Below are 19,461 nucleotides of genomic sequence, written 5' to 3' on the forward strand. Positions count from 1 at the left end.
GACACAACATTAAAATGACCCATTTTTAACTAAGTCAGTGGCTATAACTTGTACACAACTGAATGAGTCCGGACGCGAAACCCCAGGTGCACAACTGCATATGTTGACCAACATTCCTGTAAACTTTGGTGATTCTAGGTCAAATACGTTTGGAGCTATGCGCGACACAACATTAAAATGACCAATTTTTTACTAAGTCAGAGGCCATAACTCCTACATGACTGGATGAATCCAGACGCGAAACCCCAGGTGCACAACTGCACATGCTGACCAACATTCCTGTAAACTTTGGTGATTCTAGGTCAAATACTTTTGGAGCTATGCGCGACACAACATTAAAATGACCAATTTTTTACTAAGTCAGGGGCCATAACTCTTACATGAGTGGATGAATCCGGACGCGAAACCCCAGATGCACAACTACACATGCTGACCAACATGCCTGTAAAGTTTTGTGACTCTAGGTCATATACTTTTGGAGCTAGGCGCGACACAACACTAAAATGACCAATTTTTACAAAGTCAGGGGCCATAACTTCTACATGACTGAATGAATCCAGACGCGAAACCTCAGGTGCACAACTACACATGCTGACCAACATTCCTGACTCTACGTCAAATACTTTCAGAGCTACGCGCGACATAACATTTTCGGAAGGATGGACGGACGGACGGACGGACAAGAGCAAATCTGTATCCACCCCCACAAAAGCGGGGGCATAAAAAAGCTGCGTTAAGAATGCAGAAGTGTATGCATATAACGATACATAATGCATTTAGGAATAACGAAGCATATCACTTAAATTATAAAACTTGCTTTAACAAGCAAAGCATTTAACAATTAAGTTGAGTTATATATCTACATTTATGAAATCTTCTACCTCAACACTAAGATATTCGCCACAATATCTGTAAAATTACACAAGTTTAGCCAAAAAAAAATATAAATAGAAAAAAAAAAACATATGCTAAAAGTACAGCAAAACCAAATGATGCAGTCATTTAAAGGGAAGCCGTTTTTAAAATGTCACAAAATACATATAATTTTATCTATGTAATTCGTACAAAATCTTATCAAAATAGATCATTATTGCAACATAAAACTTCATTAGGTGTTTTCGCACTAAATTTAAATTTGCTTGTTTTCATAATTCATATTTTACAACACATGTAAAGAAAGACCTCTTTTCATCATTTCTTACCATGGTCCTTATATACAGATTTGACTGTATATCGTTTTCACGATTTTGACATAATTTCCTTATTCAAACCTTTACAGCAATTAAAAAAGTCATCATTGTAACAACACTAATGACTTATGCAGGTGAATATTAGTTCCTTATTTAATTAAACTTCATATACCACATTAAAGAACGTTTCCTGTTTTGTACCAGTATAAAAAATTTCCAGGTTAGTTTTACAACTATATAGTTCTATAATCAACTAAAAAAACAACAAGTAATCAAATAGTATAGCAAAACATAGAATAATTCTTAATTACCTCATGGTAATTATAAATACTCTTCTAAACAAAATATGTCACTAGAAATTGGTTGCTGTATATCTACAACTATGACACATATTCTTTATTTCAACTATCAGTACAAAATAAGAAACGGTCATCTGTGTTTTAAAAGTTAACAGTAATGATTTATACTGATGGATATTACTTCCTTGTTGAAAATTGATGTGAAGTTTCATGTTCATATTCCACATTGAACAACTCCTCCTGTTCTCTAACATACAGCAATGCAGCTGCTTCCTTTCCTCCTTTTATTGCGAACATACCAGGTTCATATTCCTCTCCATCTCGTGTTATACACATTCCCAATGCTATCACATTTACAGGTAGTGGTATTAGAGGAAGACTATCAACAAACTGCTGCCATGTTGTCAAGCTCATTCTGACAGAACGAAGATAAATGATCTCCATATTCTTCATCTCAGATGGACATTTCATTATATTGTCAGTAAATGTAAACAAACTTAAAGTAAGTTTACGGAGCTGGGGCAGTAATGGTAACAATGCAATCAATTTGTCTGCTACAGTATGATATGATGGCTTGTTATAACTGCGGGTATCATACTGCAAATAAAGTTCTGTTAATTTGTTAGCTGTACTAAGTATATCAAATACTTTCTCACAGGTTGTGTTCTCCAATGATAAATATTCAAATATTTCTAGGCTGGAAGTGTTAACGCGAGTCATAGAGTTATCGTATTCCAGGTACTGTAGCTGTTGATGCTTTGATAAATTTACTTCATGCTGTTTCCTGCACTTGGAACTGTATGAACAGACCTCACATGTTGTACCACAAATCGATATCTGTTCAAGATGACTGCTATCTGATAGGAAAGTGCATAATGAGGTAAAGTCTTCTTGTGGTATAATGCTAAAATGTATCTTTAACGCGACAAGATGACTCATATCAGACAGACGACGGACTATTGTTTTATGTATATGTTTCATATCATTTTCAGGGTTAAAATCTACATACAGCGATTTCAGAGTTGAAGTATTACCTTCAATTACGTGACAGAAAGTCTTGATATCTTCATCATCAATTTTACTGCTATCCCAGTAATTAATGTACATTGCTTCAATATGCTGACATTTCTGCAAAAAATTCCATACTCTTTCAAGATTCATTTCCACATTAAATGTATTAATTCTTAACGAAATGACACTGTCAGGAGAAATGTACTGTTCTAAATTTGAGCAGAAATTACCGCAAAGAGACTCCCTCGTTACCAAAATGTCACCTAGATAAAAGTTACACTGTATACGAGTTTGACATGCTTGTACTTCTTCTATACAGTTTATAATACATCCCTGGATAGTTGATATAAGACCTCTATGTCTGTATTCATCATCTATCGTTCTTCTGTACTGCAGGACACGTTTGTCTCTTGTAACAATATAGGCTATATACTTTGATACGGATGTAGCGATTCGAGGCTCCAGACCACATAACATAATAAATACATTTGCTTGTTCTAATGTTTCATCCAAAGTCGTGCAATTGGAGAATACTCTTTGAATAAATGCTGCACACTTATCAGACAAATACACATTTTCCGAGCCAGCCGACGATACATCAGCGTTGAATTTGATAGCAATATATACTGCAGCCAAATATTCTTGAAATGACTTGTGAACAAATGCAGTTACAGACTTTCGACTTCTACTTGCACACAGACTTTGGCATTTACTTTCAGTCAAGATTCCCAGTTTCAAACAACATGAATTTACTTTTTCTGATATTTTCAGTTGTTCAAAAGTAGAACTGTCAAATGTCAAAGATGTTTCTTTCATGTTATTGAACAATGTTTCATAAGCAAGCCGTGATACTTCATGAATGATATGACTATATGATTTACAGAATTCATTATCTGTCAAATACAGAGGAAGCTGTACATTTTTCAGGCTTTCCGATGTGTTAATCATTTCTGTGGACAGGGGATCTTCGGGGCATTTTTTCTCATTCCAATCAAAGAACAGGTCCAGCATTTCAGTGTATAGGGCACATCTTGAGATTCCGTCACGAAGTTTGTTGTCATACCACAAGCAAATCAGCTGTTGCAGCGTAATTGCTGTGTGGGTTAGACTTGCCACTGATTTGTTTTCAAGCGCCTTTTCACAATCAATTGAGTTTTTGTTTTTCGTAAACGTCTTGTTTAATAGTGGAACCGTACTTTTTATAATCATCTTAATGGATGTATCATCAATCCCTGTAATGATAATTTTTTGTCGTATCTCATAATCAGTTATTCCTAATGATTCAATTTTCCATGGTCGTGACGTTGTTATGACGGTATAATCCTTCAATGAGTCACGCTTTGGGGGGCTTTTGATCAGACGTTTTGTGGGCGGAGGAGCCCATTCATCAAGACCATCAAGGACAACGAGACAGGTTCGAGACTCACAATCAAGAAGCTTCTTAAGAGCAGGATGCTCATACTCTTCTTCCAACATTTCTTTGATTTTTATTTTATCTGTATAATGACGGAGAGGAAGAAGAAACAAGAAGTTGAATTTCTTCATTTCTTTGACCCCACTGAACTCATCTTCAATACTTTGTACTTCTTCAGAATGTGCCAAACACCAGTAATTTACTAAACTTTTACAGAAACTACTTTTACCACATCCCGCCTCTCCAAGAACGTAGATGGATTTTATAGGTTTACTGTCTATTGTAAAAATGTCAGACATTGATAGCATATCTGTAACCTTTGGTTTATTATCTGATTCATCTTTTGATTCAATCATCATTCGTGGTCTAACGTACACATCTTTAAAGTCAATCATATTATCCTCTTGTTGTTGTGGAAGTACTGCCATGCGTAGTATATCTTCTCTGTAATGCTTTATCAACATTGTTTGTAACTCTGTAATAGTAAAACACATCTAAATAAGTTAACTGCAGTGAGGAAACATCGTACATTTTAGTGGAATTGGTGACAACCCGATGCTAAAATACTTCTTGGTTTTGTTATCCTAAGAAGTAGTTCATTAAAGTTATGAAGTCCTTAATTTGAAGTCATCCCTGTTTAGACTGGTTAAATTTAAAATGTATTTATTAGCAGATGTGAATTAATTTCATTTCTTCTGTCTTTAAGAGTTGTTTGCGTTGTTTTATTTGTGGTCTGTAGGACTACATTTATGTGCGGAAGAATCACAGAAGGACTCTAGATAGCCGGCCAGGACAGATGTGTGTTGAAAGTATGGACAGTGATTGAAAATATTTTGGATAGTGTTAAAGTTTAGAAATACAGAGCTGTTGTTGTGAAATCTACAATTTATATCCAAAAGAGCTTGTTCTTCAATGTATATAAAAGAAGGAGAAAACGGATGGACGAACCGAACGCACGTTCCTATAAGTGTGTATTTATGTGGCTACTCTTTTGTTCTCCCTATTTTTCTTTTAGCCACGTAAGAGAAAACAAACACATAAAAGCATCAAAGAAAACGTACAGTTACCTATTGTTCCTATAGCCACCTATAGCAAAAGTGGTTTTCAACCAGTAGGGAACCTAAAAAGCTTACATGCAGTTCGAAATCTTCAGTCGTTTTAGTTATTTTTAAACGAAAATCCTATCTTAATACGGCCGGAATAAGGATCAAGGTGTAATACAGAAAAAAATGTGCACTGACCGAGTAATACATCTCATCAGGGAGATAAATTTGATTTTTATATGTTTTGATAAATACCCCTTAAATTTAGCCGTTTAGTATACTGGCTTATTCTAATGGATTCATTGCTTGATACGTTGGAAAATAAGACGGTAACTTTTTGGTGCTTTTTTCTGTTTGGAATACTTTGGGTGTTACTAAAAAGTTTGCGTAAATTTTGTATATATCTTTGCCAGTGGATTTCTATCAACATATAGAAATTATGGATTTTAACATGATTATACAGCAACCTACCGATCGGTTTTTAACTTGTGTGTAATCGCAAATATTCTTAAAAAGTATCGCCGTGATATATGAAGGAATAAGTGTTTTCGCGAAAAACATGGCGCACAAGGTTTTTAAGAAATAACGACAGAAAATAATCTATGATTATATCTTGATTTGTATTTTCTCAAAAAATTCGGACTAAAATTATTACAAATATTAGCTGTATTAACATATCATGCAATTCTGGCTTTCTACAAAAACAGCAAGAGTGTTTCATTTCTTTTGTTACAATAAGTATCAATATTTTGTCAAACAGGACAAATTTAGTATTTTATTGCCAGTAAGTACAGCATCAGTATATATTTAGACCTCTTTAATATACAAATAAAGTATAAAATTGATGTTTTGCTGTAGTGTTTTATTGATGTTTTGTTAGCATTGCATTATCTCATTTGCGTGATACTTTTGCACTATTTCTATATCAGTAAAATACCGAATAGAATTAATGTTTATTTACTGTGTTTTATTTGCCCCTTTTTCATATGGGTGTGGTCAAAAAACGTAATGCTATAAACATTCTTTAGTATCCTTTAAGCTTGTTGGACAGTAATATATCCAATAGAAAAAATAACCGGTGCATATAAATTTATCGATATCTACACTTAAAATACAAACTAATATGTCCCACCACTCAACATGCAGACATGTAAAGTGCCACAAATTTCGGAATATAACTCCAGAGAAAATCACTGACCCTGTTGAAAATCATTAAACTGGAACCTGCCAATAATATGCATCAATTACTATGGAATGATATTTAGGTAAATATTACACAATGCCTGCTGACTGTTACAATTTACTCACTGACACTCCCATTGTGCTTACTGGTATAGTAATCATGCATGCTGGCACCTTTAACACGCTTGTTGACAATGATACCACGCTTGTTGACAATGATACCATGCTTGCTGACAATGATACCATGCTTGCTGAAAATGATACCATGCGTGCTGGAAGTTACAACTACTTTGCTGATTAGACCATGATGTCTATATCATAATTTCATTTGGCAAAATGACAGTGCCGTGTACCGTATTGGAATATTTCAACCTGCCGGGACTGTATATAAGCAACATTGCACAGTTACAATGCTCACAGAAGAAAATACACGATGTGACCACACAATATGAAAGATGCAATCAGCCGCTAAGCAAGTTGAAAGTAAGCATAATGCAAAGTGCAACATTGCACGTCACATTTTGATACCAGGGGGCGCAAGTTCGTAGTTAACGGATTTTAATTAGCTCTTGACTAAGTGTCAAAACAGTCATCCCTGACTCAAGTTCATATTCTACATGTTCAAAATGACAGTTTGACACATTATTAGCAATCTGCAAAATTCTGTCCTGAACAGCCAGTTTAATTTGTGAAATCTCAGGAATTTCAAACTGTAAGTCCTCCACTTACATAACACGTCACTTGTAAATAAACGCAACATTAAAATAAATAAAGTTAAGACAAATGGCGATTTGCAAAAAGGGAAAGTAACTATTGTTAGATCTCTATACATATTCGGATATCCTCGATAATCTTTCCGGCAAATAATTATTCAAAGTACGGACAAGGCAGTCTGAAAGACAGCTAAATCCCCCGCCTGCTATGGATAGTGAAAGGGTAAACCTTTGGCCTTTAGCTGTGACTTTGACCTTGAGCTGACATAGCTGACTCATGAATTCTGCACAACGTCTTGATGAGGTGATTATTTGACCCAAGTTTCATAAAAATCCTTCAAGGGGTTTAGGAGATACAGAGCTCAAACCTTTGACCTTGAGTTGTGACCTTGACCTTGAGTTGACAAGGCTGATTATTGAGTTCTTGATGGGGGATCATTTGACCCAAGTTTGATGAAAATCCTTCAAGGGGTTTAGGAGATACAGAGTGGACACAAAATGGAAGGCTCAAACCTTTGACCCTAAATTATGACCTTGACCTTGAGCCAGCATGGCTGACTCGTAAGTTCTGCACATCGTTTTGATGAGGTGATCATTTGACCCAAGTTTTATAAAATTCCTTCAAGAGGTTTAAGAGATATAGAGTGGACATAAAATGAAAGGCTCAAACCTTTGACCTTGAGTTGTGACCTTGACCTTGAGCCAGCATGGCTGACTCATAATTTCTGCACATTGCCTTGATGAGGTGATCATTTGACTAAAATTTAAAATGAATCCTTCAAGGGAATTAGGAGATACAGAGCAGAAACAAAATGGAAGACTCAAACCTTTGACCTTCAGTTGTGACCTTGACCTTGAGTTGGCATGGCTGACTCATGAGTTCTGCACATTGCCTTGATAAGGTGACCATTTGACCCAAGTTGATGAAAATCCTTCAAGGGGTTTAGGAGATATAGAGCGGACACAAAATGGAAGGCTCTAACCTTTGACCCTAAGTTGTGACCTTGACCTTGAGCGGGCATGGCTGACTAATGGGTTCTGCACATCATCTTGATGAGGTGATCATTTGACCCAAGTTTTATAAAATTCCTTCAAGGGGTTTAGGATATATAGAGCGGACACAAAATGGAAGGCTCAAACCTTTGACCTTGAGTTGTGACCTTGACCTTGGGTGGACGAGGCTGACTCATGGGTTCTGCACATCGTCTTGATGAGATGATCATTTGACCCAAGTTTCATGAAAATCCTTCAAGGGGTTTAGGAGATATGGAGCGGACACGAAAGTGTTAAGGACAGACGGACGGACGGACAGAAGGAAGGACGGAGACCATTCCTATAACCCCCCCCCCCCCCCACCACTTGTGGCAGGGGATTAAAAAACACGACCACTTGAACATAGCGCCCCATGTTATCAAAATGTGACATATACTTTTGAAATGACATTATGCTTACTCCTATTTTGCCTAGTGCCTGATTACATTTTCCTTAATGGTTGATCACTTCGTGAATTTTGTTCTTGGATGCATTACAGATTAACCAGTATAACCATAGCATGTTGAAATATTCCAATACGGTACACGGCACTGTCATTTTGCCAAATGAAATTATGATATAGACATCAGGGTCTAAGTAGCAAAGAAGTTGTAACTTCCAGCACGCATGGTATAATTGTCAGCAAGCATGGTATCATTGTCAACAAGCGTGGTATCATTGTCAACAAGCGTGTTAAAGGTACCAGTATGCATGATTACTATACCAGTAAGCACAATGGGAGTGTCAGTGAGTAAATTGTAAGTCAGCAGGCATTGTGTAATATTTACCTAAATATCATTCCATACTAACCTTTGACCCTAAGTTGTGACCTTGACCTTGAGCGGGCATGGCTGACTAATGGGTTCTGCACATCATCTTGATGAGGTGATCATTTGACCCAAGTTTTATAAAATTCCTTCAAGGGGTTTAGGATATATAGAGCGGACACAAAATGGAAGGCTCAAACCTTTGACCTTGAGTTGTGACCTTGACCATGGATGGACAAGGCTGACTCATGGGTTCTGCACATCGTCTTGATGAGATGATCATTTGACCCAAGTTTCATGAAAATCCTTCAAGGGGTTTAGGAGATATGGAGCGGACACGAAAGTGTTAAGGACAGACGGACGGACGGACAGAAGGACGGACGGACGGAAGAACGGAGACCATTCCTATAACCCCCCCCCCACCACTTGAGGTGGGGGATTAAAAAACACAACCACTTGAACATAGCGCCCTCTGTTATCAAAATGTGACATATACTTTTGAAATGACATTATGCTTACTCCTATTTTGCCTAGTGCCTGATTACATTTTCCTTAATGGTTGATCACTTCGTGAATTTTGTTCTTGGATGCATTACAGATTAACCAGTATAACCATAGCATGTTGAAATATTCCAATACGGTACATGGCACTGTCATTTTGCCAAATGAAATTATGATATAAACATCAGGGTCTAAGCAGCAAACAAGTTGTAACTTCCAGCACGCATGGTATCATTGTCAGCAAGCATGGTATCATTGTCAACAAGCGTGGTATCATTGTCAACAAGCGTGTTAAAGGTACCAGTATGCATGATTACTATACCAGTAAGCACAATGGGAGTGTCAGTGAGTAAATTGTAACAGTCAGCAGGCATTGTGTAATATTTACCTAAATATCATTCCATAAATTACGCTTTACACTAATCACGCGTGAAGTTTGATGAAATACATCTCAATGTTATACTGCAAATAGCATAACCATTGACAAAGCAGTGGCCATAACTATGCTGAATATCAATGAACCCATACGTGCTGATGATATGCATAACACGCTTGCACTGTTAACGCCTGTTAGGTTTGATGATAAACTGTCAACTGATGTAAAAGAAGTTGCCAAAATATCGTAACATTTGACAAATAAAGGGCCATAACTCCACTCCACTGAAAATCACTGAACCGGAAAATTCCGATGTATTTCTCAATTAATTTTGCCACTTATCACCTCTGTAAGCTTTAGTAGAAATCCGCCAAATGATATAAGAGAAGTGGCTAAACCATCATAAATCAAAGACCATAACGCCACTGAAAATCATAGAGCTGGCCCATGTCGATGATTCACACAACAAGATTTGGCAAGGACCACTTTTGTGAAGTTTTGAGTTTGGTGTAAATCCATCCTGAGGTGGCGAAGGAGTTGTTGGACACATAGTGGCGTCCAGACAGACAGATAGACAGACAGACGGATGGACAACACTAAATCAATATGTCTCTCCCACTACATGAGGGATACATAACTCAATTGAAGATTTTATGTAACTAGTTATTTCTTTAAAGCTTGTGTCTGAAAGACAGTTTAAGAAGCCGTATCAGTCATCCAACTACCGTTGTCATGCATAATTCAACCCAATAACTTTCATTTTACATGTAGAAAGACCATCAAGTAAAATTTAGTCTCGAAATAAGTGAAAGGCTACAGTTGTTGTTATGCGACTGATAAATCAAAATGTTTGATTGCTTTTCATAAGGATCATGCAAGAAATGGTTGCCACGTGTAACTACAATTACCTCTATCATATATCATACGTCATACGTGTTACAGAAAAAGAACTGTATTTATCACATAGCAAATCACTACCATTTGATAAAATAAGACCTAATTCGGACAGCTCGCATTCAATTTCACTACCTATTAGAATGTACTATTACCTAATTTGGAGTGCCATATACAATTTACCATATGATACACTCAGACATAATTCAATGTACTATTACCTAACTTGGACCGCTCATAATCAATTTACCATTGTATGTACTATTACCTAATTTGTGTGCTATTAACAAATTTGGATGTTCTTTTATCTAATTTGATGTACCATGTAACTCTTACCTAGTTTGGATTGCTCATAATCAAGTGGTTCCTGTTGAGACGAGACATATGCCTTGAGCCTTTTCATCTCCTTCAAAGAAAAAACATATCTGTTATACAATTTCTGATAAGTATGCAACGTGAGAGACATGTACATCTTGACTTGCTGAATGGTTTGGTAGAAAGACGATATGTCAGCAATTAACGAGGTTATGAATCTGAACTTCCGCTACTATGATTCTGAACTTCCGCTACTATCATTTAATAATATAGTTTCGATTCAATTCAAATGTTACAAAGTTACCTCACTGATGACAAAGCTCCGGTTCGCTCAACAATTCGAAAATGTCGTCTGTCAGAAGAGAACTGAAATCCGTTTCAATGACGGATTAACATGTTCAGATCGGTTTTTATGGGATAAGTGTGTTTAATTGAACATACTGCACAAATGAGTAGATCCTTTGGAAGCACAGAATGTCAGAGTGGATGAAGTGGTCTAGTGTATCGGTGCCTGACTATAAAAGCAGGGTTCGTGGGTTTGAGCTCCCGCTCCATTAACTAAATCACTACTAACATTAGGATAAGAGTGACGTGTGTGAGTTCTTTACACCTTGAACACCGAGGAACCATGTAAGCTTCTGGTATTTGAGCGTCTTCTGTATCTTGCCACCCCATATGTGTAAAAAGGTGACTGCTAGAAATCAGTATAAATGCACGGACATACACGGAGAATCAAACCAATCAAACTAAAAGCAGACCCAATTATTTGAGCTGTTCATGTGAAGAAGTAATGAAATACGCAGTACCACTCGTTCCCCTAGAACCTGTTTAAAGAGGAACTCTATCATTTTGAATATTGAATGAGCTCCCTAATCCCAGGCACCAGATAATATAACAACCTTGAAAGCGAGGCCGCTGTCCTAAGGAAAGATGCGGCAAAACGAGACAGTTGAAAGTCTGACAAGTTTTTTTTTTTTTGTTTTTTGTTTTTTTTAAATGTATATAGTAAAAAGGGGATGTATAGGAGAAACAAACAAGAGGACCATGATGGTCCTGAATCGCTCACCTCTTCCAACATGACCCAGTTTTGAGTATGACGTCGTTTTTTCTATTATTTGACATAGTGACCTAGTTTTTGAGCTCATGTGACCCAGTTTTGAACTTGACGTAGATATTATCAAGATAAAAGTTCTGACCAATTTTCATGAAGATCCATTGAAAAATATGGTCTCTAGAGAGGTCACAAGGTTTTTCTATTATTTGACCTATTGACCTAGTATTCGAAGGTACGTGACCCTGTTTTGAACTTGATGGTCCTGAATCGCTCACCACTTCCCACATGACCCAGTTTTGAGTATGACGTCGTTTTTTTTTTATTATTTGACATAGTGACCTAGTTTTTGAGCTCATGTGACCCAGTTTTGAACTTTACCTAGATATCATCAAGGTGAACATTCTCACTAATATTCATGAAGATCTCATGAAAAATATGGCCTCTAGAGAGGTCACAAGGTTTTTCTATTTTTATATCTACTGGCCTAGTTTTTGACCGCACCTGGCCCAGTTTCGAAACTGACCTAGATATCATCAAGGTGAACATTCTCACTAATTTTCATGAAGATCTCATGAAAAATATCGCCTCTAGAGAGGTCACAAGGTTTTTCTATTTTTATATCTACTGGCCTAGTTTTTGACCGCACGTGACCTAGTTTCGAAACTGATCTAGATATCATCAAGGTGAATATTCAGATCAATTTTCATGAAGATCCATTGAAAAATATGGCCTCTAGAGAGGTCAAAAGATTTTAATAATTTTAGACCTACTGACCTAGTTTTTGACCGCAGTTGACCCAGTTTCAAACTTGACCTAGATATCATCAAGATGAACATTCAGACCAAATTTCATACAGATCGCATGAAAAGTATGGCCTCTAGGGAGGTCACAAGGTTTTTTTATTATTTGACCTACTGATCTAGTTTTTATGGCATGTGACCCAGTTTCAAACTTGACCTAGATATGATCAAGGTGAACATTCTGACCAATTTTCATGAAGATCTATTCAAGGGTATGGCCTCTAGAGAGGTCACAAGGTTTTTCTATTTCAAGACCGTCTGACCTAGTTTTGATTGCAGTTGACCCAGTTTCAAACTTGACCTATATATCATCAAGATAAACACTCAGACCAACTTTCATACAGATCCCATGAAAAATATGGCCTCTAGAGAGGTCACAACGTTTTTTCATTATTTGACCTACTGACCTAGTTTTTGAAGGCACGTGACCCACTTTTGAACTTGACCTAGATATCATCAAGATGAACATTCTGACCAATTTTTATGAAGATCCATTCACAAGTATGGCCTCTAGAGAGGTCACAAGGTTTTTCTATTTTTAGACCTACTGACCTAGTTTTTGACCGCACATGACCCTGTTTCGAGCTTGATCTAGATATCATCAAGATGAACATTCAGACCAACCTTCATACAGATCCCATGAAAAAAATGGCCTCTAGAGAGGTCACAAGGTTTTTCTATTTTTAGACCTACTGACCTAGTTTTTGACGGCACGTGACCCAGTTTCGAACTTGACCTAGATATCATCAAGATAAATATTCCGTCCAACTTTCATAAAGATCCCACAAAAAATGTGACCTCTAGAGTGGTCACAAGCAAAAGTGTACGCACGCACGGACGGACGGACGCACGCACGGACGACGGACGCTGCGTGATCACAAAAGCTCACCTTGTCACTATGTGACAGGTGAGCTAAAAACAAAGACACGAAACCTGAGGAAGTGGTCAGAGGAAGGAAAAGACACATGACTGATTCCAGTGTGACCTACAAGAAACATACTCCATTCAGTACAAACATGACTGATTCCGGGATGACATATAAAATACCACCTCCAGTCCAGAAATGACCAATTCCAGTGTGACCTAAAATACCTCCTTCAATTGAGATATTTGCGATTCTAGTGTGGCATATAAAATACCTCCTTCAGTTCAGATATGACCGATTCTAGTGTGACCTTTGACCGATTCCATTGTGACCTTTAAAATATACCTCCTTCAGTTCAGATATGACCGATTCCAATCTGAACTGCAAGAAACATACCTTCTTCAGTTCAGATAGTTGTTTTTTAAGTCTGTCACATTCTTCCTTTGTTGCTAGATCTTCTGTTTTATTTTCAAATGTCTCTAACATATCTCTTATTTCTTCAGCGACATCTCTGAGAAGTTGTGCTTCATTTTCAGTAGTAATGATGAAATCTTTATTCTTGAGCTAATAACATATAGTAAATGTAAGTGAAATACGTGAATATCTTGAGCAAATAGTAAACGCTGAAAATATTTGATTTTTCAAAAGTGGAAAGTGGTAGTAAATACGTTTCATGTACAAATATAATTATATTAATTGAAACAGGAACAACATTGAGAAAATACTTTTTTCATTATTTGTGTTGCAAAACAAAATATGCATCTTAAATGCTTGTTTCATTTTTAAGATGTTTTCGTGTATGCATTTTTACAAACCTTTTACCTACCACTGCAACTACAGAAAAAAGATATATCGAGCGTTTTACCAAATTATTTAAGTCATTTTTACTGTTTTAAACATGCAGCCAAAACTAGTTAAAGGTAGCATTTTTGCAAGCTAAAGCAGCTACGAGTTTTGTTAAATGCTTACTTCTTCAAGTTTCTTTACAGCGTCTTTAGCGTCCTGTCGGTTGTTCAGTTCCTTACCATCTTGAAGAACAGCTATCATATCATCTATGTAACTATTTGCTTCTGTTTCTTCTAGTTCCATTGTACTTGAGTGGAATATCTCGTTTCTGTCCGCTATTACCTTTATTATAATTTCATATATTAATTTTACAATTTGACAAGCGCATCCTACATTGATCCTATCTATTAATGGCTAATTCAACATTACAAGAGCACCGCCTGCGGGTGCCATCGCTCGTCCGCAAGTGCTGGACAATATGTAGGAAAAGAGTTATAGTTCAGATTTCTAAGTACTAAAATGGTCATAATTCTGACAAAATGAAGGTAAGAGTTATTGGTCTTGGTCTACTTATTCATCCAATGATGATTAACAAGTATGCAAAGTTTCAAAGCTTTAGTTCTTACAGCTTTAACCAACGTCGACACCGACGCCAAAGCCGACGCCGACGATCAAGTGACGACAATACCTTGAAGATTTTTTTTCTTCAAAAATTAGACACGCTGAAATATATACACTTTCTTTCCATTTATAGGTCAACTACCTTGACGGAAACTATCGAATAAAGATCAAAAGATGCTATACTTTGAATGATGTAAATGTAATATCTGGTATCTTTATGTGAAATGTAGTTCTATATAGAAATATGTCAATGTCATTTCATGTCTAAGGCGTATAAAAAATTTTTTCCCGGATTCCCGACCTACCCTTAATTTTTGGCCCGACCCTAAATGTTTTATGGCCTTGGAGAAATTGTTTTTAACTTTTTAACAAAAAGTTGCAAACTGCACTTTTTATGCTATAAATATGGTCATTGATGTTAGAAATTAACTTACTGATGCTCTAAAGGTATAACCGTAGAATTTGTATTCAGTTTTTTTTGACACGAAAATAATTTCCAAAAAGTCCCACTTAATAAAAACAAATCCCCCCCCTCCCACCCCCCAAAAAAAATTACTGACCAACCTACCCTAATTGCTTTCTGAGCATGTTACCGGAAACAAACATTTTTTTACACCTAATAAACGTTTAAAATAAAATGATACTCATTTTATTCGAACAATGCTGAAACGCAAATTATACATGAATTGACATCTTTTTTATTAGAAATGTTACTCTTAAATACGCATTTTATAGTTTTCGTTCAATTTCAAATTTCAATTTGAACAGATGAGCATTATATATATATATATATATATATATATATATATAAATGACAGAAAATATCAACCACATATTGTTAGTTTGAGTATACTCACATAACACTTTTAATATATATTACCTTTGAGAAGATGTCGGTTTTATTAATTGTGCATTGGATATAATTGTGAAAATATAGGTTGTTTCTTATCAGATGTAGTAACCCAATGCAATCGATGTCGGCTGCTGATGCTTTCTTTTCGTATCCGGGGGCGTTGATGAAACATTTAGCTATACTCCATGGATCTGTACACCAATGCTGTGGCTCAGTGTTTTTCCAATAAGGTGCTGGCGGGGTAGATCCGTGTTTTTTCACAATTTCGTCATAGATAGCGCCACAAACTTCGTTTGGGCAAGTAATTTTACCAGCAGGATTGCAGCAGATGCAATTTCTTTGACCTAACTTACATGATCTGTTTCCTCCTTTTGCATGGTCAGGTCTAAGTGTCGTCCAACTGCATTGACCACATGCTACTTTTGATACCTTATTTGTTTGTTCAATTTTGTCTAAAATTTCTTTATGCTGTTGTTTTGCAATGTCATCACAAAAAGGTGATATTCCTTCTCTTAGATAGGTCAATCCAAGTCCAGCCTTCACCCATTGTCTGTATTTTTCCTTCTCTAAATGGCGCTGATGTGCCATCGTTAGTTTTGTCTAAAACAAAAACAAGTATAAAATTTAATGTGTTAACTCTTCTGTCAGTATCAGCTGAAAACATAATGTAAATATATTCCCATTTATTTTCTGAATATACTGAATGGAAAGCATGTTCATTCTTAATGAATATGATATTTGGTCGAAAATCAACTTAAAGTTATTAATGTGTGAGGATAAATGGACGATCAACTGAAGACATACACAAATTTACTTCAAATTACAAAAAAAGGTATATTTATGAAATTTCTCATATGTTTAAAAAGTATTTCAAACAATTTAAACGAAATTTTAAAAAAAGGCTTAACTTATTTTAATTCATTTCACAACTTCAACCTAGTTTTAAAAGAGTCACAAAAATAGAAATAAATGCCTAAAATCAACAAAAGTTGTTTATAAAACATTTAAGTTCCCTACGGTGGGTGGTCCCATTTTCAGTCCGGTGATCACAATGATCTTGGCCTTTGACCTTCTAAACCCGGAAAAAAACAGGAGTCATCTACTATGTCATGCTGTGATTTTTTAAGGTTCTGGGTCAAGTGGTTTTCAAGTTATTGAACGGAAACTGTTCGCTCTACCGACAGACGGACAGACGACTCGACCAACCGAGCTACAAACCAACGTGACCGACATGTGCAAAGAAGCAATATACTCCCGCTTCTTCGAGGGAGGGTAGTCATGGTAGTAGGGGATAATTAACGAATCAATTCTGTAAATGCAGGGGAAAAAATGACAAAAGCAAAATGACTTCTTTATCCTGCCATATCTTTGACAAAATATTGAATGTGGCTTGACATTTGATTCAATCAATATACTTATAAATGCTAGCTGCACGTTAATTCAAATTCAAACAGACAGGTACACTTTGTGACTTTTTATAAAACGGTAGCGGTAGTAATAAAGATAAATCGATATCATTGCATGATTCGATTTTGTTGAAACATCAATATGTTTTTTTACGACCCATGTTTCTAAATGTGTGTAAAATATCATAAATGTACTACTTGTTGTATAAAAGATAAATTCATAACAAAATAGAGGTGGCGTTAGAAGTATCGATTAAAATTTGTACGCGTTAGTCTTCAGCTGATTACCAATTATAGTCAAAACCTATTTTTGCATAATTTTTATCTCACCACCAATTGTGATCTAAATATTTCATTTGATTTTAAAGTTTCATATAATTTTCAGCTAAACAACATCTATGTAGAATAAATATGCCTTTCATTCAGCACGTTCAACTTAGATATAGGAATATGTTTGTCATAATGGTCATAAATATATACGCGTAAAGTTTTGGCTGACTACTTGTTACGGCCATAAGTATATACGTGTAAGTTTTCGGCTGTCATGTACACCAATTATGGCCATAAATACATACGGTAAATTTTCAGCTGACCACCGATTACCACCCTTAGTATATACGTGTAAGTTTTTGACTGATCACCCATTACGGCCATGAAAATTATACGTATAAGATTTTGACTGGCCACCAATTACAGCCATAAATACATCCGTGTAAAGTCTCGACTGACTACCAATCACCGCCATTATAATAATGTAGGTTTCCGATTTGGGCTGACTGCAAATTACGGCCATAAATATACACTTGTAAGTTTTTGGCTGACCATCCATTTTAGCCATAAATATATGCGTGTAAGATTTTGACTGACTGCCCATTACGGCCATAAATATATGCTTGTAAGGTTTCGGCGGCTGACAAACAATTACCGCCCTAATAATATAGGTGTGAGCTTACTGTTGACAACCCATTACGGCCATAAATATATACAAATGTACGTTTAAGTTTTGCGCTGACCATACATTACATCCATATGTATATACATATAAGGTCTTGGCTTACTACTCATTACTGCCACGAGGGAATACGTGTTAACTTTTGGAACACCACCAATAGCATCATTCAGCTCTGACGTCACAAATTGGATTCAGACCTTAAAAAGGTCACGTGGTATAACCTCAGACAAGCAATGAACACAAATCACAGGTACCCTGTGGCTGGACATATAGCCGTCGTGTTTACTACCCGCCTACAAAAACTGAAAAAATAATCAAATTTGGTGGTCCCTTTTGATGTGACGAGTTTCATTTGAAATAGAACAACCTCGCGCACAATCTTAGCTTACTGTTCAAAAGCAGCGTCTACAATATACTAGCCCCTAGACTATGATATATCATTTTACATTTTTATGATTGAATGTGGTGAACTGAGCCAGTCTATATTCTATGTCCGATATCATATGATAATTAAATTTTAACATCATTCCTCTGTGAAAATCTCTAAGAAAGACTGGCTTTTGTCTCAATGAAATGACATTAGACATTTAATTACAAAAATACAAATAATTAAATACTGTTAGAAAGGCATGTGAAGTCGTTTTATTTACTTAATGTATAGACTTCCATCTTGTGCCAAGTCTTTTCATTGTCAAGTATATATATATTCTTGGCTGACTACACATTAGCGCCGTCAATTTATACGTGTAAGTTTTCAGTTGACACCCCGTATCGCCATGCATATATACGTGTAAGTTTGCAGTTGACACCACATATTGCCATGAACATATACGTGTAAGTTTGCAGTTGACACCCCGTATTGCCAGGAATAGATACGTGTAAGTTTGCAGTTGACACCCCGTATTGCCAGGAATATATTCGTGTAAGTTTGCAGTTGACACCCCACATTGCCATGGATATATACGTGTAAGTTTGCAGTTGATACCCCGTATTGCCAGGAATATATACGTGTAAGTTTGCAGTTGACACCCCGTATTGTCAGGAATATATACGTGTAAGTTTGCAGTTGACACCCCGTATTACCAGGAATATATACGTGTAAGTTTGCAGTTGACACCCCGTATTGCCAGGAATATATACGTGTAAGTTTGCAGTTGACACCCCGTATTGCCAGGAATATATACGTGTAAGTTTGCAGTTGACACACCGTATTGCCAGAAATATATACGTGTAAGTTTGCAGTTGACACCTACTATTACCAGGAATATATACGTGTAAGTTTGCAGTTGACACCCCGTATTGCCAGGAATATATACGTGTAAGTTTGCAGTTGACACCACACCTTGCCATGGATATATACGTGTAAGTTTGCAGTTGACACCCCGTA

General features: G+C 36.4%; 1 protein-coding gene across 3 annotated transcripts in view; it reads right to left on the reverse strand.

The window, feature by feature from the left end:
• Positions 1–1,041: 1,041 nt before the first annotated feature.
• LOC123522836 (uncharacterized) overlaps positions 1,042–19,461 on the reverse strand; it is a 34,105-nt gene continuing 15,685 nt past the window's right edge. For all 3 annotated transcript variants that reach the window (XM_045300301.2, XM_045300299.2, XM_053549572.1), the window contains 5 exons: positions 15,744–16,316; positions 14,426–14,584; positions 13,853–14,020; positions 10,759–10,828; positions 1,042–4,389 (listed from right to left, as the gene is read on the reverse strand). In XM_045300301.2, coding sequence (XP_045156236.2) covers positions 1,667–4,389; positions 10,759–10,828; positions 13,853–14,020; positions 14,426–14,584; positions 15,744–16,304 — 3,681 coding nt within the window. In that variant the 5' untranslated portion in view covers positions 16,305–16,316 and the 3' untranslated portion in view covers positions 1,042–1,666. The remainder of the gene's footprint in view (positions 4,390–10,758; positions 10,829–13,852; positions 14,021–14,425; positions 14,585–15,743; positions 16,317–19,461) is intronic.

The sequence above is a fragment of the Mercenaria mercenaria genome, chromosome 8 (genome assembly GCF_021730395.1).
Source record: "Mercenaria mercenaria strain notata chromosome 8, MADL_Memer_1, whole genome shotgun sequence".
Taxonomy (NCBI): Eukaryota; Metazoa; Mollusca; class Bivalvia; order Venerida; family Veneridae; genus Mercenaria; species Mercenaria mercenaria.